The sequence below is a fragment of the Oncorhynchus gorbuscha genome, unplaced genomic scaffold, assembly GCF_021184085.1.
Source record: "Oncorhynchus gorbuscha isolate QuinsamMale2020 ecotype Even-year unplaced genomic scaffold, OgorEven_v1.0 Un_scaffold_607, whole genome shotgun sequence".
In the NCBI taxonomy this organism is placed as follows: Eukaryota; Metazoa; Chordata; class Actinopteri; order Salmoniformes; family Salmonidae; genus Oncorhynchus; species Oncorhynchus gorbuscha.
This window is the reverse complement of record NW_025745734.1, coordinates 283,305-307,465: the sequence shown is the minus strand read 5'-3', so window position 1 is coordinate 307,465 and position 24,161 is coordinate 283,305. Positions and strand designations below refer to the sequence as shown.

General features: G+C 40.8%; 2 protein-coding genes across 4 annotated transcripts in view; both read right to left on the bottom strand.

Moving 5' to 3' along the window:
* Positions 1-7,349, bottom strand: part of LOC124019484 (juxtaposed with another zinc finger protein 1-like) — a 48,747-nt gene extending 41,398 nt beyond the window's left edge. The window contains exon 1 of the mRNA XM_046334835.1: positions 6,731-7,349. Coding sequence (XP_046190791.1) covers positions 6,731-6,845 — 115 coding nt within the window. The 5' untranslated portion in view covers positions 6,846-7,349. The remainder of the gene's footprint in view (positions 1-6,730) is intronic.
* Positions 7,350-8,072: 723 nt separating this feature from the next.
* On the bottom strand, positions 8,073-23,138 carry sycp1 (synaptonemal complex protein 1). 3 transcript variants are annotated; one of them, XM_046334832.1, is made up of 35 exons: positions 23,067-23,138; positions 22,571-22,700; positions 22,394-22,478; positions 22,101-22,144; positions 17,408-17,572; positions 17,212-17,279; positions 17,050-17,123; positions 16,879-16,937; positions 16,671-16,737; positions 16,471-16,544; positions 16,211-16,319; positions 14,321-14,415; positions 13,940-14,124; positions 13,772-13,839; positions 13,565-13,626; positions 13,338-13,454; positions 13,114-13,218; positions 12,880-12,983; positions 12,665-12,782; positions 12,481-12,551; positions 12,288-12,369; positions 11,654-11,716; positions 11,512-11,574; positions 11,342-11,404; positions 11,142-11,258; positions 10,953-11,063; positions 10,743-10,835; positions 10,565-10,639; positions 10,399-10,476; positions 10,115-10,300; positions 9,908-9,982; positions 9,694-9,762; positions 9,451-9,558; positions 9,158-9,247; positions 8,073-8,962 (listed from the first exon to the last, which is right to left on the bottom strand). In XM_046334832.1, exons 2-35 carry the CDS (start codon positions 22,697-22,699, stop codon positions 8,822-8,824), a joined length of 3,213 nt encoding a protein of 1,070 aa, XP_046190788.1. In that variant the 5' UTR covers position 22,700; positions 23,067-23,138; the 3' UTR covers positions 8,073-8,821. The 3 variants fall into 3 exon arrangements, with proteins under 3 accessions (XP_046190788.1, XP_046190789.1, XP_046190790.1); XM_046334833.1 differs by lacking the exon at positions 10,115-10,300; XM_046334834.1 differs by lacking the exon at positions 22,394-22,478.
* Between the last annotated feature and the right edge of the window lie 1,023 nt (positions 23,139-24,161).

Genomic DNA, 24,161 nt, shown 5'->3' with positions numbered 1-24,161 from the left:
AAAGGTTGCAGGCAGATTCCCCAACTGTCTCACTGTGTGTACCGTGGCAACCTGAAGGGTTGCAGGCAGTTTCCCAACTGTCTCACTGTATGTACTGTGGCAACTTGAAGGGTTGCAGGCAGATTCCCCAACTGTCTCACTGTGTGTACCGTGGCAACCTGAAGGGTTGCAGGCAGTTTCCCATCTCTCTCACTGTGTGTATCTTGAACCATAACTAGGCAAGTCAATTAAGAACAAATTCTTATTTACAATGACAGCCTACCCGGGCCAATTGTGCACTGCCTTATGGGACTCCCGGACAGTTGGGGCGGCAGGGTAGCCTAGTGGTTAGAGCGTTGGACTAGTAACCGAAAGGTTGAAAGTTCGAATCCCCGAGCTGACAAGGTACAAATCTGTCGTTCTGCCCCTGAACAGGCAGTTAACCCACTGTTCCTAGGCCGCCATTGAAAATAAGAATTTGTTCTTAACTGACTTGCCTAGTTAAATAAAGGTAAAAGTAAAAAAAAATTTTTTTAATACAGCCTGGAACTGAACTAGGGTCTGTAGTGACGGCTCTAGCACTGTGATGCAGTGCCTTAGACCTCTGCGCCATTTGGGAGCCCATTGTTGCAGGCAGTTTCCCAGCGGTCTCAGACGGTGGACACATCTCCCTCTGTTGGTCAGATTAACTCAATGTAAATATCTGCTCCCTCTCTGCACCAACACAGTCAAGTTAAACTAATATAGGCTGCTGAATAAATTCAAAATGTTTAGTTGTATGTATAACAATCAAACTAGGACCCCTATGAATACTGGGGAAATGCATTTAAAATGTCATCCAAAATAGATAGTCTAGGCCTAGACTGTGTCATTACTAATACAATGAGTTATTGTACAAAATTCAACATTCTAAACAGCATCATGGAGGCTACAGCCATATCACAGCAGGAACACTGACTGGAAGGCCCCATGTAGCCTATCCCTGACTGACAACCCTAACCCCCCCAGTCTCTATGGACTGAAAGCGGACCCAGACGTGCTTCAGCCCAGCTTGAACAAAAAAGGGAATCAGGTGGGACTTGATGATCCAAAAGGCAAACCTCAGTCTCCCTCTCTACCTCTGCATGCCTCAGTCTCCCTCTCTACCTCTGCATGCCTCAGTCTCCCTCTCTACCTCCGCATGCCTCAGTCTCCCTCTCTACCTCCGCATGCCTCAGTCTCCCTCTCTACCTCCGCATGCCTCAGTCTCCCTCTCTACCTCCGCATGCCTCAGTCTCCCTCTCTACCTCCGCATGCCTCAGTCTCCCTCTCTCCCTCCGCATGCCTCAGTCTCCCTCTCTACCTCCTCCCTCTGCATGCCTCAGTCTCCCTCTCTACCTCCTCCCTCTGCATGCCTCAGTCTCCCTCTCTACCTCCTCCCTCTGCATGCCTCAGTCTCCCTCTCTACCCCCTCCCTCTGCATGCCTCAGTCTCCCTCTCTACCTCCTCCCTCTGCATGCCTCAGTCTCCCTCTCTACCCCTCCCTCTGCATGCCTCAGTCTCCCTCTCTACCTCCTCCCTCTGCATGCCTCAGTCTCCCTCTCTACCTCCTCCCTCTGCATGCCTCAGTCTCCCTCTCTACCTCCGCATGCCTCAGTCTCCCTCTCTACCTCCGCATGCCTCAGTCTCCCTCTCTCCCTCCGCATGCCTCAGTCTCCCTCTAGCCTCCCTCCGCATGCCTCAGTCTCCCTCTCTACCTCCTCCCTCTGCATGCCTCAGTCTCCCTCTCTACCTCCTCCCTCTGCATGCCTCAGTCTCCCTCTCTACCTCCTCCCTCTGCATGCCTCAGTCTCCCTCTCTACCTCCTCCCTCTGCATGCCTCAGTCTCCCTCTCTACCTCCTCCCTCTGCATGCCTCAGTCTCCCTCTCTACCTCCTCCCTCTGCATGCCTCAGTCTCCCTCTCTACCTCCTCCCTCTGCATGCCTCAGTCTCCCTCTCTACCTCCTCCCTCTGCATGCCTCAGTCTCCCTCTACCTCCTCCCTCTGCATGCTTGAAACACTCACCCAACAGGGGGGGCAGCCCTCTAGCCTCCCAGGCCTATCAGAGAGAACAGGGGGATCAGCCCTATAGCCTCCCAGCCCTAGCAGAGAGAACAGGGGATCAGCCCTATCAGAGAGAACAGGGGGATCAGCCCTATAGCCTCCCAGGCCTAGCAGAGAAAACAGGGGGATCAGCCCTATAGCCTCCCAGGCCTAGCAGAGAGAACAGGGGGATCAGCCCTATAGCCTCCCAGGCCTAGCAGAGAGAACAGGGGGATCAGCCCTATAGCCTCCCAGGCCTATCAGAGAGAACAGGGGGATCAGCCCTATAGCCTCCCAGGCCTATCAGAGAGAACAGGGGGATCAGCCCTATAGCCTCCCAGGCCTATCAGAGAGAACAGGGGGATCAGCCCTATAGCCTCCCAGGCCTATCAGAGAGAACAGGGGGATCAGCCCTATAGCCTCCCAGGCCTATCAGAGAGAACAGGGGGATCAGCCCTATAGCCTCCCAGGCCTAGCAGAGAGAACAGGGGGATCAGCCCTATCAGAGAGAACAGGGGGATCAGCCCTATAGCCTCCCAGCCCTAGCAGAGAGAACAGGGTGATCAGCCCTATCAGAGAACAGGGGGGTTTTCTCATTACCCATCCCCTCTCCATGCAGCCAGTCCATTATCTACATCCCAAAGGCACCCTAATCCCTTCATAGAGCACTACTTTGACCATGGCCCATTGGATACCCATAGGGCTCCAGTCCAAAGTAGTGCTCTATGCCTCGTCACCATACACCTCCTCTCCAATCCCCACTGATCCTGAGAAAACCCCACCACGCAAAATGTACACACACCAGTAAAACTAAAGCACGTGCCCCCTCAATTTGATCCATTTTTAAATACACACATACAAATAACAGGCCTACAAGATATGGGCTAGTATACACAGCATTACGATAAGGCCTAGACTACACAGCATTACGATACAGCCTAGTCTAAACAGCATTACGATACGGCCTAGTCTACACAACAGTAATGCAAATATATTGAATTTGGATTTCAGTGTTCCCTCAACAGTTTTTGGTAATGCTATTTTTATAAAGGAAGTGATAAAGGATGTGGTGGAACAAACTAGACAGAGACCTAGTCATTAAACTGATGTCCTCTAAAAGTAGAAAATGGTGCAATGATTACAACCCTGCCAGGACTTCTCCCTGCATTCCACCCAGTGACATGTTTAATTCTCCGTAGCGTGGCAACCATGAACCTACAGTGCATTCTGAAAGTATTCAGACCCCTTCCCCTTTTCCACATTCTGTTACTTTACAGCCTTATTCTAACATGTATTAAATATAATGTTTTCCTCATCGATCTACACACAATACCACATGATGAAAAAGCAAAAACAGGGTTAGAAATTTTAGCAAATGTATTCAAAATAAAAAGCTGAAAAACCTTTAGGTAAGTATTCAGACCCTCTGCTATGAGAATTGAAATTGAGCTCAGGTGCTTCCTGTTTCCATTGATCATGCTTGAGATTTTTCTACAACTTGATTGGACTCCACATGTGGTAAATTAAATTGATTGGACATGGATTAGAAAAGCACACACCTGTCAATATAAAAGGTCCCGCAGTTGACAGTGCATGTCAGAGTAAAAAAACCAGCCATGAGGTTGAAGGAATTGTCCATAGAGCTCTGAGACAGGATTGTGTCGAGGCACAGATCTGGGGGAGGGACCTAAACCTATCTGCAGCATTGAAGGTCCAAACCCTATCTGCAGCATTGAAGGTCCCCAACAACACAGTGGCCTCCATCATTCTTAATTAAATGGAAGAAGTTTGGAACCACCAAGACTCTTCCTAGAGCTGGCCACCCGGACAAACTGAGCAATTGGGGGAGAAGGGCCTTGGTCAGGGAGGTGACAAAGAATCCAATCGTGACTCTGACAGAGATCCATAGTTCCTCTGTGTTAATAGGAGAACCTTCCAAAAGGACAACCATCTCTGCAGCACTCTACCGATCAGGCTTTTATGGTAGAATGGCCAGACGGAAGCCACTCCTCAGTAAAAGGCACATGACAACTCGCTTAGAGTTTGCCAAAAGGCACCTAAAGGACTCTGACCATGAGAAACAAGATTGAACTCTTTGGCCTGAATGCCAAGCGTCACATCTGAAGGAAACCTGGCACCATCCCTACAGTGAAGCGTGGTGGCAGCATCATGCTGTGGGGATATTTTTCAGAGGCAGGGACTGGAAGACTTGTCAGGATTGAGGGAAAGATGTTATTTGTATTTTATTTAATTAGGCAAGTCAGTTAAGAACAAATTCTTATTTACAATGACGGTCTACCCCTGCCAAACCTTGACGACGCTGGGCCAATTGTGCGCTGCCCCGTGGGACTCCCAATCACGGCCGGATGTGATGCAGCCTGGATTCAACCCAGGGACTACGCCTCTTGCACTGAGAATGCAGTGCCTTTGACCGCTGCACCACTTGGGAGCCCAAAGATGAACGGAGCAAAGTACAGAGATCCTTGATAAAAACCTGCTTGAGAGCACTCAGGACCTCAGACTGGGGTGAAGGTTCACCTTCCAAAAGGACAATGACCCTAAGCACACATCCAAGACAACGCAGGAGTGGCTTCGGGACATGTCCCTGAATGTCCTTGAGTGGCCCAGACAGAGCCTGGACTTGAACCTGATCGAACATCTCTAGAGATGGCTGTGCAGCGACGCTCCCCATCCAACCTGACACAGCTTGAGAGGATCTGGAGAGAAGAATGGGAGAAACTCCCCAAATGCAGGTGTGTCAAGCTTATAGTGTCATACCCAAGAAGACTCGAGGTTGTAATCCTTAATAAAAGGTGCTTCAACAAAGTACTGAGTAAAGAGTCTGAAGACTTATGTAAATGTGAAGTTTCTATATTTAATACATTAGCAAAAATGTATTAGATTGATAAGGGTAAAAAAACAACTTAATCATTTTTAGAATAAGGCTTTAACGTAACAATGTGGAATAAGTCAAGGGCCCTGAATACTTTCTGAATGCACTGTATCTCATCGTTTTTGGACTGGTCAAGGGGCTCTGTCTGGGGTTCCTGTGTGTCAAGGGGCTCTGTCTGGGGTTCAGCCAAGGGATACGATTGATTTTGGAACAGATTGTTTATCATTCTGGACTGGGGTGATGTGATGGAACTAAAAAGGCAACAAGACAGACTGCCATTATCTTGAGCCAGAATCCTGTCAGGCCTGACTGAATGCAGTGGTTGTTTGGAGTCTTTAGGAATGGTTGCCAGCTGATCAGGCATCATGTTCACAATGATAGAAGCTTAATCAATATGGGAGGATCTTCTGTTACTGTGACCCTTGATGGATAACATCATGTGTGAGTGAGAAGAGGTGGGGGCTTGGTGTGACCCACATCCAGGTTCATCAATATTCAGTAACTCTGTGCAGCACAAGACTCACGCCCACACGTCTCCCAGGGTGACTAACATTCACCTCCACTGTTCTGTACTCCTCTACTGTCTGCTGCACAGCTGCATACTCTAGCAGTTTGTGTGAGAGCGAGAGACTCACACATTCTAAATGCATGAGTATAACATTGTAACTAAACTTAAATTGCACTGTGATCTGAGCCCCATGGCCATTGTAATCTCATAGTAACAAGGAAGGCACCGTTAGAAGTGTAAAAACAGTCATTGTCAACAAACTAACTAGTTACCAAGGAGCTTGATCTTCAATTAGGTTTATTTAAAGCTACTCAAGTTGTCAACAATGGTTCGTTCTTAGTGGTGTAAAGTACTCAAGTAAAAATACTTTAAAGTGCTACTTAAGTAGATGTTGGGGGTATCTGTATTTTATTATTTATATTTGTGACAACTTCTACTTCCTTACATTCCTAAAGAAAATTTAATTTTTATTTACTCCATACATTTTCCCTGACACCTAAAAGTACTTTTTGAATGCTTAAGCAGGACAGAAAAATGGACGCACTTATCAAAAGAACATATTTGGTCATCCCTACTGCCTTTGATCTGGCGGACTCCCTAAACACACTATTCGTTAGTAAATTACGTCTGAGTGTTGGAGTGTGCCCCTTGCTAGCTGTAAATAAATAAAAAAAACAAGAAAATGGTGCCGTCTGGTTTGCTTAATATAAGGATTTAAAAATTATTTATTTTTACTCTTGATACTTAATATGTATACATAAAACCAAATGCTTTTACTCAAGTAGTATTTTACTGGATGACTCACTTTTACTTTAGTCAATTTCTACTAATTCATCTTTACTTTTACTTAAGTATAACAAATCAGTATTTTTTTCACCACTGTTCGTTCTATCATTGCGCTGCTAGATGCAGTATCTAGCAAGTGTTTGTAACGTAGCTTGCCTAGGCCTGGTGCTGCAGACAGGGCTGCAAATGCCATGTTAGAGTGAGCAATAGCTCAACACGGTTCCGTGCGTAAACGTTGAATGCATTGACCAACTGGCGCTCCCGAAGTGCGAGATGCTTCCGAATCGTGCAGTTTGTAGCTATATATTGCAATGCTATAGCGTGACAGTAAGTAAACAAAATATAAAGACAAACGTCCCATCAATACCACACCTAACAGCGCTGTCAGACGCAGGAAGTAGCTATAGTTAGCTAACTGGTTCGAGCTAGTCCTAGCCAGGGCAATTGCAGAAGTGGAATGAGCACAGATTGACTGTTTCTGTTTGGTTCGTTCAATGCTTACCGATGTGGTTATCCTCAATGTGCACGATGAGTTCGGCCAACGATTCGAAGTGGAGTCCGCAACCACCGAACCTACAAATGTTAGAGAAGAAGGAGGCAGCGGCGATGCCTGTCATGGTCTAAGCTACCTGTACATTGAATATGTGTGCCAGTGAGGGGAGTCAGCTAGACACCAGCAGGCAGCGGCGCTAGCAGCTGGAGCATAAGCATGGGGTGGGAGTGGAGCGAGAAAGGGCAGAGGGTCTATGTTCACGTGCTCGTCGGAACGAGGAAACTCGAAAATGTCGATTTGCTCATTTGTTGAACGCGGCACGTGAATAACTACAACCAGTTAGCAAGTCGAACATTTCCGAGTTTCGACTAGTACTTGATTGCGGCAATATGGCTAGTGGGGCCGCAGGTAGTCTAGTGTTTAGAGCGTTAGACTAGTAATCAAAAGGTTTCTCGATCGAATCCTCGAGCTGACAAGATAAAAAATCTCCCGTTCTGCCCCTAGGAAAAGTTAACCCATGGTTCTTCGGCCGTCAAAATAAAAAGTTCTTAACCGACATACCTAGTTAGATTAAAAAGTACAATAAAAAATAGGGACAGTGACAAGATCATTGCCTGTTGAGCACCCCTTAGGTAACTCACTTTATAATCAACGTCACGAATATACTTGACGTATTACGTTGCAATATTGTGAATTGTAGGTCAGAACAGTAGGCTACACATTTCAAAAACACACCATGCCTTTTTGAATTATGTGATAGGGTAGTAAAGAACCTTACTTTTGGTCATAGGGATCCTAATTAGGGAGTCACGTTAAAAGGTTTAAAACGAGTGTATTAGTCGGAGGGAGAATATTACCATCTGAGTAAATACAAATAAATTACTAACAAATTGAAGCATCATTTTATTTGGTAGCAATATAAATAGCAATATGACACCTGCTCATGGAACATCTCATTATAAAATCATGGACATTAATATGGATTTGGTCCCCCTTTTGCTGCTATAACAGCCTTCACTCTTCTGGGAAGTCTTTCCACTAGATGTTGGGACATTGCTGCAGGGATTTACTTCCATTCAGCCACAAGAGCATGTGAGGTCAGACACTGACGTTGGGCGATTAGGCCTGGCTCACAGTTAGCATTCCAATTTATCCCAAAGGTGTTCAATGGGGTTGAGGTCAGGGCTCTGTGCAGGCCAATCATGTTCTTCCACACCGATCTTGACAAATAATTTCTGTATGGACCTCGCTTTGTGCACAGGGGCATTGTCCTGCTGAAAGTGCCTTCCCCAAACTGTTGCCACAAAGTTGGAAGCACAGACTTGTCTAGAATGTCATTGTATGCTGTAGCATTAAGATTTCCCTTCATTGGAACTAAGGGGCCTAGCCCGAACCATGAAAAACAGCCCCAGACCATTATTCCTCCTCCACCAAACTATGCATTCAGGCAGGTAGCATTCTCCTGGCATCCACAAACCCAGATTTATCCATCTGACTGCATTGCGTTTGGTGATCTTAGGCTTGTGTGAGGCTGCTCGGCAATGGAAACCAATTCCATTTCCATTTTATTGTGCTGAAGTTGCTTCCAGAGGCAGTTTGAAACTCGGTAGTGAGTGTTGCAAACAAGGACAGGCGATTTTTACACGCTTCAGCACTCGGCGGTAGCCAAATCCACTCATTTGAAGGGGGGCCCACATACATTTGTATATATAGTGTATAGGTTCATAAAAACCGCACAGGCAAAAACAATGTTTCAAACAAATAAATTAAATTTCATGAAAACATGAACTTATTCATGTTGAATACAGTCAAAGGAGGCAAGTTTGCTCAAAATAATAAGCATTTGACATATTCTTCCATGAATAATGTGAGTAAGTTGCTAAACAGTAACAACAAAACAATATAACATACTTGGTTAATTTCAAATTCGTTTGACTTGCATTTGAAATTCCTATTTCGGTCAACAGCTTTCCCAGCATCAGACAACTATAGACATGAATGAACTTGAGAGCAGTGGTGTAATGAAAATAGCTTAGACCGTTTTCAGATTCGTCAGACGCACAGAAAACGGTCTATCTTGAAAAGCACAGCACTTGCTTTTTATGCAAAGATCTTTTCAACTGTTTTTTTCTTCTTCTTTTCAGCACCAGTGACAGATGTCCAACCAGCATCCCGCATCCTTTTCATTGCAGCGAGCTTTAAAGTACTCCCAGGTGATTTCTGAATGGCAGGGCTCTGGATCTGAAACATTACAGACTAATACTGACCTGGAAATCACAGCATTAACTACTTTTAAGTTACAGACTATATTTTAGAAGTTGCAGAGTATAGACTATACCATACAATATGGTATTTCACAACTTATTTCATAATACAGAGGGTGTACTGCCAAGTAAGTCAAGTATTTGGTGTTAATGTAAGGCTGGCTCATTCTACCTTCCTGAATATGTCCACTTTCTGATTCTGTGCTGCTGGGACACTTGACTGCAGGCGGCTCTTGAATGGATCAGTTGCAACTGCAATGCTCTGCCATTATACGAACCAGAAAGACCCAAGTTAGAAGAAGTGATATGTAAAGCAAAATTATTTCCACAATTAAATGTGCATGTGCACACCATACAGCTTGCATATAAAGTTATGATAATACATCCTGAGTTTGAACAAATCCAATGTTTTAAGTCTATCCAAGTTCAAGCAGTGTGTTCATTAGATCTTGAAGCATTATTTACCAATAAATCATTATGTTCCGAGCTGTCAGACTTGGGGTCAAGCTCCAGGGTGCTCATCCCCCAGGGCACAGACTTTCCAGTGGAGGGAGGAGTTCTGATTCTGTAAGACTGTGGAGAAAATCACTCAATCACTCACAAATAAATAGGATGGAGAGAATCCTCTGGGGGAATGGCTCAGTCAATAAATGAAAACACAGTTAATGAATCTTAGATTTTTTTATGTTTATCAACATACTCCAATACCTTAATCCGTGGTGTTGCACTAACTATATTGGTGGAGCTCCAAGATGGAGTTCTGAGAGCTTCGGTTTCCTTTGACGCATCAAACATACAGTACCATGTCAGTTCATCTCATCAATTCTACGGTGATCATACAACATACAGATAATTTATTATTGAATAGCCTAACTTATCTATTATGAATACAACAAACAAAATAGTCAACCAATTCCAATACCTTAATTCGTGGTGTTGCTGCAACTCTAGTCATGGAGCTCCAAGACGGAGTTTTTGGGGCTTCGTTTTCCATTTCCTTTGACACATCAACACTATCAGTTCATCTAAGGTATTATACAGTGATGATGCACATGGATGTAGTGGAGAAACATTTCAGAAAATGTTTGACCCGAACACAATCATTTTTAAGAAGTTCATGATCACTTACATTAATGTTTAATGAATGTTTGGAGTCTACTATTTTCTCTGAGGTTTGGGATGGGGTTACAGAGGCTTTCAGAGTTTTTGTCTTTCTCTGACTGTCCTTTGCCAAACGGAACATAGGCATCTTGGCGGAGGAGTATACTTTGGGGGTTTCAGAACTCCTAACTTCTTTGGACTTTGGCTCAGGCAGCTAATTTGTAATAATATAAAAAATGTAAAATAACAATTTTTGTCAGACATTTTGAAACAACACAAACTGTTGTAATGCTCTGATATCTGAATATCTACCTGTTCTTCCTGTGTCTCCAGTTGCCTGCTCATTTTCTTTTCTTTTTTCAGGGCTGTAATCTCTTGTAGTAAGCTTTCCTACAACACAACATTACATCATGACTGAGTAAAGAGACAACATTTGTCACTTGACACAGCTTTGTCAGCATGGGACATGACCACTTACCCTCTCGTTCATTTCTTTCTTTAGTTGTTCCTTCAAACGGTCATTCTCAATGTTCTGCTGTGACAGCACCAATTCCTGAGGAAAAATCAGAAAATATCCAAGAAGTAGAGGTATAACTACTGAAATGCTCCCAGTTAATCCAATCTCATGTGTATTCCTCTACTATATTGTAGCATACCAGTGATGTTCTATTAGCAGTTGCCTCCATGTCTTTCCTCTTCTTCTCATCAAGCTCTGCATCTTTCTCGTCAACCATTTTGTCATACTGGTTCTGATACCAACAGAGAACTAAATGTTAACAAACACACATGGATAACATTACAAACAACATGTAAGATGGCAGCGGTGTTGGTGTAATCTGTGGATATTGACCTAAAGATAACTTTACCTTGTGCTTTTCCATCAAGGCAACCATGTCTGCTATCTTGTTCTGACATTTGATTTCAGTATCTTCCTTACTCTTGATGGCATCTGTTGCTGTAAGATGTAGCTTTTTCACCTGCAGGGATCAATATGTACAGCAAGTATGTTGCCACATCTACCAGAATGTACCATATTATTAACTTCCAATAAGCACCTTTTTCTGAAGCTCTGCCTCAGATGTTGCTTTGGTTTCAAGGTCATCAAGCAAATTTTTACATTCCTCTTCATTTGATCGTTGAACATTTTCGGACTCCTCTTTCAATTTGTTTATCTGTGATGGATGAAAAACCAAGTTGCATCACAACTGAACTACAATTTTGCACTTGTAAATGACCATTTAACGCCATGCGGTACCTCATTTTCAAGTTCACTGGATTTTGCTGTCTCAATTGCAATTTGTTTCTTCAACGTTTTGTTCTGAGAACAAACAAGTAAATGAAAAACAGGTTGTAGAAAGCTGAACAGTTTATATTATTGTATAATTCATTTGACATTTTATAATCTATTTTTTAGTCAACACAAACCTCTTTTTGGTATTCGTCCTGGATTTTAGTTTTACTCTCTAATTTTATCTTCAGGTTGGACAGCTAGAGAGAAAAAGCAAAGTGTTTGATAAGATAATTAAAGACAAAATAATCCAAGTGTAGACATGACTTTGATAATCACCTTTGACTCCACTGCTTTCATTTGTTTATCTTTCTTTGAGAGCTCAGCCTGCAGATCTCCACACTACAGACATGAAGTCAAACAGAAAATAGTGAACTTTATTTACTATCACTCATCAGTGTGAATATAGTATAAAACAGACGTGCATTTAGATTTGGACATTTACTCGGCCATATAATATTTTTGAAAAACAGTGTTAAACTGACATCATGCTGAAAGTTCCAATACAGACATTTTATCTCAATATCAAATATTTTCTGGGTAACAATTAAGCACCTTACTGTGATTGTTTTAAAATAAAATGGTTAAAAAATTAAACAAAAATAACTTCTTAGCAAATAGCAATTTCTCAAGCAAGAATTTTGCTAGGACTATCTGGGAGTGGTTTGAGTAGGGAGGGGGAAACTGAAAACTAGCTGTTATTGGCAGAGAGGTTTGGAACACTCTTTCTTATTGGTCTAGTAACTAATTTACCACATGGTGATGACATCAGGCAGGCCAAAACTCCATTCCAACAAAACATGCAGAAATTTCAGGCGGTCATTTCAAACTGCTTTTACACTAAAGGGGCATTATCATAATTTTCACAATTTCACAATATTATTCCAACCTCATAGACAGTTGATTTGCTTACACTTTCTTCAAGTTTCTTCTGCAGATTCTCAGTGTCTTGGCCTTGCTCTTCAACTTTGGCATTTAAGGATTTCAATTCCTCTCTACAGGAAAAAGGTGAATGATTTTGAAGAAAAAAAACTAATGTTGCTGCATGCAGCATTGTATAATGACTATCATTACTAAAGATTTATAAACAATTAACTCTAACTGACCGTAATTGGTGGTTTTCTTCCTGGAGTCTTTCAATTTCCTTCTTCATCTTCATCTCTTTTGCCTCACTCTCCTGAATGACAAGAATATTCCCATTACAACACAAGACCATGAATTATCAGCAAACTGCTCAATTATTCTTTATTATTCTATACAGACAGCATCACATGTTCAATTCATACAGACCTTAAGTTGTGATACCAGAATGTTTGCCTCTGAGGATTCATTCTGAATCTGCTCCAGAATAGTCTTCTTCTCAAGCTGCAGCTGATTGAAACTTGCTAATAGCTCCTTATACTTCACCCTGGAGAATAATTCACATTCAGCATTTACAGAGACATGGAGGAAAACTATCCCTCAGGTTATTGAATACTTTATACCCTGAACATCCAAGGACTCACTCATGCTGTACAATGTCTGTCTTTAGATTCTCTTTTTCCTTGATGGATTTTTCATCTCTTCTCATTGCAGCAGATAACTGCCCCTCAATCTCTTTTATTTTCCTCTGTGGGATACAACATTAACAATTTCTTTCCTGGACTCATCTATGTACATACAGGTGTCAAACAAAAAATGTAAACACAAATATGCATTGCCAATATTGTGCAAGGAAAATATAATTAACAGAATGAAACCTCAGTCATATTGGCTTTTTCTTTCAAGTCGTTTTGCATCGTTTCAGCATTTCCAAGAGCCTTTTCCAGTAAAATGTTTTCAACAGACATGATTTCCACTTTATTCTAGAGGGGTACAACATATTCCAATATTAAAAGATAATAAGATTTATGCAAACAATATCCTTCTGAATAAGTAGCGCTATAAATGTATCTACACAACAATCATCTGAACATCATCTCACCTTAACTTGGTGAATTTCAGCATGTTTCCCCTCAAGCTCTGTGGTGAGTTCTGATGTTCTGGTCTCCACAACTTTAATTGCTTCCTCTAGTGACTGTATGGATTTATTTCTGACATCCTAAAAAGGTAAGAGTAAAATAATTGCTCTTTCATTAACCTCACCATGGACTAGACATGACAGTTATGAGGGAAGTGCCAATTTGAGTTCACAAAACATATAATCTTTACCAATTCATCTTCAAGGATTTGTAGCTGGCTGTCTTTCTTTTCTTTCTGTTCTTTGATCTCTCCTAGAAAACAAAACTTATATTTAATCTCTGGTTGCATACAAGCTAAAAACAAAATAATAATGCAATTGTAACACGAAAGGGTGTGTGATACACCTTTTCTTTTAGCACAGTCACAAGTACGAGGCAAAGCCGAGCAATACTTTACCTAATTCAAGGTTTTTCCTGTCAAGTTCCTCTGTGACTGCCGTAAGCTTCAGTTCAAGTTCTTTTGCCCTGAGAAACAAGTTAACATTCAAAGTAATATAAGAATCTTGATTACCATTTTGGGGTTCACCAAACAGGGGACAAAATAGTAACTCTATTCATTTCCCACCTCTTTATCTCAACTGTTAATGATGTCTGAAATTCCTTGGCTGTGGCCTGAATCTGTACAAGCTTGTCTGCTTGTTGATCTTTTATTTTGTTGAGCTCTTCCAAGCTTGAGTCTTTCTTGGCAATAACCTTTGCATTCTCTTCTTTGTTGCTCTCTAATGCTGTAGCAATAGCTTTTCTACTTTCCTATAGAGATTTAAAGTAACAATGCACATTTTCCATTGTCCCATTATGTACTGTCCACAGCCACATGGAAGATATAGAACCACTTAGAATGTAAAATGACAAACATATGCCTCCTTGGATTATACATGATGAACTGCATAACTTGCGTTTTAATTATACTTTAATAGCATATTGGAGTACAAAACAACATACTAACCTCACATTCTTCATTGAGCTGTTCTGCATTTTGCAGACTTTCTAACAGAGATTCTTGTTCTTGTTTGGAACGTTGAAGGGCTTCCTGGTGTTGTTCTGTCAAAGGAAATAAGATGTTAATGTTCTTGTCGTAAAATATGATATTATACAGGAGTAAGGAAGTTTCACTTCCAGTAAAATGCATGAAATGGATTTAAAAGTTCACCAAGACCTATTTCAATGGAATTCATTTTACTGAGCGTAATGTAATTGTGTACAAGAACAAAACACCACATCCGTAATTTTAGTCCTGAATCTGCCATGGCAGGAGGGTAACAATTCAAGCCAGAATAACCAAGGTCCTCTGATATTACGACTCTCGTTCTTATCGACATCACTGTGTTTTCCGTGACATTAGAGTTTGACAAGTATTGCTTGCAGTTTAAGCAAGAAAACATAGAACTGATTTGATCAATTGAAGCTTAAAACAAAGTGCTGCACATACACTACATTACCAAAAGTATGTGGACACCTGCACGTCAAACACCACATTCCAAAATCATAGGCATTAATATGTAGCTGATCCCACCCTTTGCTGCTATAAAAGTCTCCACTTTTCTGGGAAGACTTTCTACTAGTGGTTGGAACATTGCTGCAGGGGCTTGCATTCAGCCACAAGAGTAAGTGAGGTTGGGCACGGATGTTGGGTAATTAGGCCTCGCATTCGGCGTTCCAATGCATCCCAAAGTTGATCGATGGGGTTGAAGTCAAGGCTGTGTGAAGGCCAGTCAAGTTCTTCCACACCGATCTCAACAAACCATTTCTGTATGGACCTCGCTTTGTGAACGGGGGGGGGGGGGGGGAAGGTGCCCACATACTTTTGTATACAGTGTATATTTCATATGACTGCCTTTATCAACTTTCAAAGTGAATACTTTTGTTTATACCTTTTGTGCCAGTGAACTGAAGTTGAACATTGTCAAATGCATCAGTTTAATTAAGCCTAAATACGCAATAAAAAAGTATTGCAGTTATAGGCTTATTAAAAGTGGCAATCTGCATTTGCTACATCCATTTTGAGATTTGTGAATTATTGATATGTAGCCATTGATTCTTGAAGAATATAATTTATAAATGCCTCATGAGCTTAGTTCTACTGTCGTACCCGATCAAAAACAAAAATATAAGCTTGTTTTACTGTTTGTAAATAATGTAAATGTAAACAAACACTACATAGCCTAAAAACATGCTTACAACTATAATGTTGATATCATGGATGCCCAGACTAAGCATCCATTGTTCTGTCTATGAATTTGAGAGTGGTTACACTTCTTCAACCCCATCCCTAAGCTTATTTTTACCAAAACAGGGGCGGGAGAAGGCATTGTTAGTGTTTCAACTGCTGATTGTCTCTTTAAAGAAACCCTGGCTGTTGATGTAGTAGGCAGTATATCAATAGAACACAAAGCATCCCCGATCCACTGAGGTTAACTTTGTTGGACATGGCAAGTTCACTTTCTCATCCATAAACGCATCTCAAGTGCAAATAGGTCTACTGTTCAGCAGCTCATATCAGCAGGAAGCGGAGCATTTTTATTAGGAGGAACTTTTACCGTGGATCTCTAAAATAATGATTTTGATCACACTTCCTCAATTTAAATGTTGGCAGCCAAGCACAAGTTATCAATGTAGCCTACTATCTTGACGTGACCTTTAAATATTTTCACACCTCGAATGAAAAAAAAATAATAATTATAGGAGGCTGCTTGGAAAAACATCCTACGCAAATCATCCTCTGGAATAATGCACATGCTGGGGTAATTACATAATCAACGTCTCTAGTAATACTAGTCCTGTCCAAATAGGGCTTAAGACCTAGGCCTAATCAATGAACAAAAAGTGCCCATCTTACGTGCTGCCTGTTGTAACCGTTTGCAACTCTCTCTGGTTTCATGGAGGTTGAGCAGGATTGCCTGAAGTTCTTTTTCTTTGTCCTTCATTTTCATCTGAAGTATCACAACCTGTAAGAGACATTTCCAGTTTCCATAGTCTATATACACAACGCCAAATACGGTTCATATTGTTTGTGACAACAATAGGTTACCGAAAATGTGTTTTAAAAACCACTCAGAGAGGGTGTCCATTACTCTAATCATGTTCAGTCAGACCAACCTCTTCTTCTTTCATACTGAATTCTTTCTCAAACTTCTCCTTTAAAACGGCAAATTCTTCCAAATCCTCTTTAACTGTAAAATATTCACATCATTGGGAGTTATTGTTCTCTTTTTATATACTGTGTAAAGTGCCGAGTGTTATGTTCACAACAACACAATACAAGTGCATTGATGATGATATATTTCAAGTATATATACCTTTCAGCATTTCAAGGCGGTCAGTTTCTGCTTGAATACGTAGGCTTTCAAAGGCAGCATTCATCCTCTATAACAATTAATAAAAATGTTTTAACAAATATTATTCTTCACTAGCATTATATAACTGACGCCATACATGCTGTATTAATGAAGATAACAAATCAATTATGTTATTTTAATCAAAAGAACAGAAAATTCTAATATTCACCTGAATAGTTTCACTATTTTCCATGAACAAGTGATGGGTTTCCTCTCTTTCAGATTCAACTAAGAGAACATAGGTTGGTTTGAGGACAATGTAGACCACACAATGTCATCATTTCGCATTCAGCCAACTAGCATGTACACTTAGGCTGAGTAGTCGGCATGTTTTACTCACATAGATGGATTTTCTCAGCTGATCTTTCAAACGTATCCTTTAGTATATTACATAGGTTCCGTGTTGCATTGTTTCTGTTGGAAAAATAAACATTACAGAAAAAAACAGAATGATGATGATAAAATCTATAGTGGCAGTATCATGTTATAATCAAATACATACTTGTTCTGCAGATCATCATTCTCACTGATCTGATCCTCTAGTTTTATGCTGAGGCTTTCATTTCCGAACTAAAACATAAAGGAAAGGAAAAATAGGATATATAATAATAATAATAATACTTTTTTTTAAAGGACTTTAGCATTTTTACTCTGTCTTTTCAATATAGGCCTATACCTGTACATTTAATGGTACATACCTGCAATTCCTGAATGGCTTTACGCTGTGTTTCAATTGTTCTTTTGTTTTCTTGCAGCTTCCTGTCTTTTTGCACAGCCTCTGAGTCCACTTTGACTTTCCAATACTTTACTTTCTGAACTTCTTCAAACAGTTTTGAATACAGCTGACTGGGTTTGCAATTGGTCTAAGAAGATTTAGAAAACACATGTCAGAACTCTACAGCATAATCTATGCATAATCACATCAGCGGAGGTTGGTGGGATGAGCTATAGGAGGACAGGCTCATTGTAATGGCTGGAATGGAATCAATGGAACGGCGTCAAACATGTGGTTTCCATATGTTTGATACATTCCATTTATTCCATTCCAGTCTTTACAATGAGCCAGTCCTCCTATAGCTATTTCCTCCAGTCTCCTCTGAATCACAGCCTATTATGTAAAACTAATGCTCCTGAGAATTGAGATAAAGGCTAAATTGAGATAAAGGCTAATTTGCTCACATGCGACCAATCTTGGTTAACCCAGAACTAAAGTCTTGCGTAATTGATCAGATGCTCGATTAAGTTCTGGTTAAAGACGTGTTGAGAGAAGAGAGAACGAGGAGCTCTACCCTCTCTCTTTGCAAGTTACGGGTAAGTCTATGGGCCAAACATCCCGTTGTATCATGACAGACCTACGGTACCATTTATGTTTCTGTAGTCTGTCCACCAGAGATCAACACTCAACTAATATTGGCTTGCTGGTGAGTTGTACAATGTGTTATCTATCTAGGCCAGTGGTACGCAAACTCTTTCAGAAGGGACCCCATATCTTTAGCCAGAATTTCTGGTGATCCCACCCCTTCCCAAATCTGATGACAACCTTAAAATCAGTCAATTTTAATGTTTACATCAACAAACAACCTTAAATTAATTAAATGTTCATATATCTTATCAATGTATCTTTCCCAAAAACATTTATATGTTGTCCCATAAAATAATTTGTACTCTTCATTTTTTGTACCTCCCAAAATTATTATTATTATTTTAATTGGGGGGACCCTACTCCAATTCCCCCATGACTCTGACTTCGAATACCTCTGATCTAGGCTTCCAGTGCATTCAGATAGTATTCAGACCCCTTGGCTTTTCCCACATTTTGTTACATTACAGCCTTATTCTAAAATGTATTTTTATTCTTATTCCCTCATCTATCTACACACGATACCCCATAATGACAAAGCAAAAACAGGTTTGTAGAAATGTTTGCAAATTTATAAAAATAAAAATCTGTACATAAGTATTCAGACCCTTTACTTTGTTGAAGCATCTTTGGCAATGATTACTGCTTAGTCTTTGTGGGTATGACTCTACAAGCTTGGCACACCTGTATTTGGGGAGTTTCTCCAATTCTCCTCTGCAGATAATCTCAAGATCGGTCAGGTTGGATGGGGAGCGTCGCTGCACAGGTATTTTCAGGTCTCTCCAGAAATGTTTGAATGGGTTCAAGTCTGCGCTCTGGCTGGGCCACTCAAGGACATTCAGAGACTTGTCCCAAAGCCACTCCTGAGTTGTCTTGGCCGTGTGTTTAGGGTTATTGTCCTGTTGGAAGGTGAACCTTCGCCCCAGTCTGAGGTCCTGAGCGCTCTGGAGCAGGTTTTCATCATGGATCTCTCTGTACATCTTTCCCTTGATCCTGACTAGTCTCCCAGTCCCTGCCCCTGAACAACATCCCCACAGCATGATGCTGCAACCACCATGCTTCACCATAGGGATGGTGCCAGGTTCCCTCCAGACATGATGCTTGGCATTCAGGTCAAAAAGTTCAATCTTGGCTTCATCAGACCAGATAATCTTGTTTCTCTGAAGGTCTGAAAGTTCTTCAGGCGCATTTTGGAAACCTCCCAAGTGGGCCGTCATGTGCCTTTTACTGAGGAGTGGCTTCCGTCTGGCCACTCTACCATAAAGGCCTGATCGTTGGAGTGCTGCAGATATGGTTGTCCTTCTGGAAGGTTCTCCTATCAACACAGAGGAACTCTAGAGCTCTGTTAGAGTGACCATCAGGTTCTTGGTCACCTCCCTGATCAATGCCCTTCTCCCACGATTGCTCAGTTTGGTCGGGCACCCAGCTCTGGGAAGAGTCTTGGGTGTTCCAAATGTCTTCCATTTAAGAATGATGGAGGCAACTGTGTTCTTGGGGACCTTCAATGCTGCAGAAATGTTTTGGTCCCTTCCCCAGATCTGTGCCTCGACACAATCCTGTCTCGGAGCTCTATGGACAATTCCTTTGACCTCATGGTATGGTTTTTGTTCTGACATGCACTGTCAACTGTGGGACCTTATATAGACAGGTGTGTGCCTTTTCAAATCATGTCCAATCAATTGAATTTACCACATGTGGAGTCCTATCAAGTTGTAGAAACATCTCAAGGATGATCAATGTAAACAGGATGCACCTGATCTCAATTTCGAGTCTCATAGCAAAGGGTCTGAATACTTATGTAAATATGGCATTTAAGTTTTTAATTCTTAATAAATTTGCAAAAAAATCTAAAAACCTGTTTTCGCTTTGTCATTATGCGATATCGTGTGGAGATTGATGAGGAAAACGTTATTTAAAACATTTTAGAAAAGGCTGTAACGTAACAAAATGTGGAAAAAGGGAAGGGGTCTGAATGCTTTCCGAATGGACTGTATATTGTGTAAAGGTCGACCGATTAATTGGAATGGCATATTAATTAGGGCCAAATTCAAGTTTTCATAACAATCGGAAATTTGTCATTTTGGACGCCGATTTGGCAGATTATTATTTTTTTTTTTACACCTTTATTTAACTAGGCAAGTCAGTTAAGAACACATTCTTATTTTCAATGACGGCCTAGGAACGGTGGGTTAACTGCCTTGTTCAGGGGCAGAACGCCAGATTTTTACCTTGTCAGCTCAGGGATTCAATCTTGCGACCTTACGGTTAACTAGTACAACACTCTAACCACCTGCCTCACGAGGAGCCAATGTAAGTTGCTAGCTAGCATTAAACTTAATCAATCATAATCACTAGTTATAACTACACATGTTTGATGATATTACTAGTTCATCTAGCATATCCTGCTTTGCATATAATCGATGCAGTGCGCATTCTCGAAAAAGGACTGTCGTTGCTCCAACGTGTACCTAACCATAAACACCAATGCATTTCTTAAAATCAATACACAGAAGTATAGGTTTTTAAACCTGCATATTTAGCTAAAATATATCCAGGTTAGCAGGCAATATTAACCAGGTGAAATTGTGTCACTTCTCTTGCGTTCATTGCACGCAGAGTCAGGGTATATGCAACAGTTTGTGCCGCCTGGCTCATTGCGAACTAATTTGCCAGAATTTTACATAATTATGACATAATATTGAAGGTTGTGCAATGTAACAGGAATATTTAGACTGATGGATGCCACCCGTTCCGTATTTCACTGAAAGAATAAACGTCTTGTTTTCGAGATGATAGTTTCCAGATTTGACCATATTAATGACCTACTGTGTGTTATTATATTATAATTAAGTCTATGATTTGATAGAGCAGTCTGACTGAGCGATGGTATGCACCAACAGGCTCATAAGCATTCATTCAAACAGCACTTTTGTGCGTTTTGCCAGCAGCTCTGCTGTTTATGACTTCAAGCCTATCAACTGGGGCGGCAGGGTAGCCTAGTGGTTAGAGCGTTGGACTAGTAACCGAAAGGTTGCAAGTTCAAATCCCCGAGCTGACACGGTACAAACCTGTCGTTCTGCCCCTGAACAGGCAGTTAACCCACTGTTCCTAGGCCGTCATTGAAAATAAGAATTTGTTCTTAACTGACTTGCCTAGTAAAATAAAGGTTAAAAAAATAAATACAATTTTTAAAAAACTCCCAAGATTAGGCTGGTGTCACTCGCTCTGAGACTTGGAGTAGTTGTTCCCCTTGCTCTGCATGGGTAACGCTGCTTCGAGGGTGGCTGTTGTTGTTGTGTTCCTGGTTTGAGCCCAGGTAGGAGCGGAAGCTATTCTGTTACACTGGCAATTCTAAAGTGCCTATAAGAACATCCAAAGGTATATGAAATACAAATGGTATAGAGAAATAGTCCTATAATTCCTATAATAACTACAACCTAAAACTTCTTACCTGGGAATATTGAAGACTCATGTTAAAAGGAACAACCAGCTTTCATATGTTCTCATGTTCTGAGCAAGGAACTTAAACGTTAACTTTCTTACATGGCACATATTGCACTTTACTTTCTTCTCCAACACTTTGAGGCTAAATTGATTATATTAAGTTTTAAAAAGTGTTCCTTCAGTCTTGTTGTAATTGTCATTATTACAAATATATTTTAAAAATCAGCCTATTAATCGGTATCAGCTTTTTTGTCCTCCAATAATCGGTAGCGGCGTTGAAAAATCATAATCGGTCAATCTCTAATATTGTGGCGTGCTAAAGTTGATGTGACCATTGCGGCTTTTCAGAAATAAATGTTTGGAACATCCCAAGTGGTTTTCTAAAGACCCACTCTTGTTGATACTCATTGGTGTAATATAAACAGGTGAATGTATAGGGAAACTTCAGGAATCAAGGGGCTTGGCAAAGCAATCCCCTCTGCTCTCTATAGCAGTTTTATTCCCCCACGTCCCACCAGCTCCAAGTCACATCACATACTATTATCTGTTATATTCATCTGTGTTCACACCAAACTATGTTTACTTACTTCTTCATTTTCCATTGGTGGCACAACTTTCATCTTGAATACATCTTTTGGGGGAGAGAAACTCTATGAGAAAATAATTCTAACTCGAGATGCATGTGCAACTCATGATTCAGAATATATACATTTTGCACAAAACTCTAGGACCCGGTTTAGCCTATCCCTATTTCCTTGACTAAAAAACACCTTCAATGGAGTTTGACAAACCAGCCCTAAATGTTTAAAAAAAAAGTGATTTCTGAAATTAAAGTTCCATATGAATTTGTACAAGTATAATGCATATGGTAATAAAATACCTGATCTGGTGGGCTTTGTTGGCACAACCATATTCATGGAGGGAAAAAGTATGTTTGATTCTTTGTCCAAACATTTATTATAACCCTAAGAATTGAAGTAGCACATCAGTGTAAAGTCAGTCATATTGACAAAATACCAAACAATTTTAATTCAAACAAAACATAAAGCTGAGTTACCTGCTGCAAAGTTTGCATGAAACATCCCCCATCCTCCACTATTTCCTGTGGTTTGACGGTAGAAACCTGTCCTGGGATTGGGTTGACTCTAGGAGGCACCAACAGCTTGAAATTGAATCCTCTCTCCATCCTGAAAACGAAATGGTAACGTTAATGTTAGCTAGCTATAGTAGCTAATTGACAACAATACGCTATTGACATTTAGTAAAGTAGCAAGCAAGGGGCTTTGGCAATTTTTTATTCATAAAACCTTAGTTAGCAAACTTTCGTCAAAACAGCAAACATCTAGCTAATTTTAGCTAGCTAACGTTACGTTACTGTCGCTAATGTCAGCTTGCTGGCTGACGTTAGCTAACGTTACTAGAAAAATAAATGTTGCGGTCGGAGACTGGCCACATTTACAAGAAAACGAAATATATTTCCCTAATATATTACGCGAATTAATATCTAGCTAATTGTGAATTATTATTTATTACGTTAGCTAATAGCACGGTACCTGGAGGTGAAAAAGACAGCCAACGGTTTTTCAGTTGAAATTCAACGGCTGAGTTCAGCTGGAGGCACGCGCAGATCTCATTTAAAGGGGCGCGTGGAAGGCGATGATTTCGTCACTTTCCAAACCTAAAACTCAAACGACGTCTTATTCCATCCTAAACGACATTTTTAAATATCTAAAATATCTATATTTTTTGTGAGCGTGTGAGGAATGTAGCTATCAAATGGATACATTTGAAGAAATAGAAAGTTGCATTATACCAGTAATTTATATGTAGTTTATGGAAACATTGTAGACTAAGTTAGCCAATTAATTCAAGCAGTTATTTTATACTTTAGCCACAGTAAATAACTGATCCAAAATAAATGACAGTATGTGTTCAGTTGTTTTATTTGTTTGTCATTGCATTTTCTTCATCTTGAATATACAAATATTAAGAACATCAGCTCTTTCCATCACAGATGGACCAGGTGTGATGTTATTTGTTAAATCCACTTCAATCAGTGTAGATGAAGGGGAGGATGAAGGGGATGAAGGGGAGGAGACAGGTTAAATAATGATTTTTATGCCTTGAGACAATTCAGAGGTTGAATGGGCAAGACAAAAACATGTAAGTGCCTTCCTTTGAATGGGGTATGGGGTGGTAGGTGTCAGGTGCACCGGTTTGTGGCAAGAACTGTAACGTTGCTGGGTTTTTCACAATCAACAGTTTCCTGTGTGAATCAAGAATATTCCACCACCCAAAGGACATCCAGCCAACTTGATACAGCTGTTTGAAGCATTGGAGTCAACATGGGCCAACATCCCTGTGGAACACTTTGGACACCTTGTAGAGTCCATACCCCGACAAATTAAGGATGTTCTGATATGTTTGGTATACTCAGTTTGGTATACTCATTGCATCATAATATCTCTCCTGGCTAATGAACACAATATCACATTTCTGTTTTCTTTTCTTTGTGTCAAGACCACATGATGGTCATCATCAATGTATGAAACACATGATTAAAGTATCTTTATGTGCTTATTTGCTGACGTCAAAGTGCCTCCCTCCAAGTCCCTTCAACATGTGAAAATGATGATGATGACCAAAGA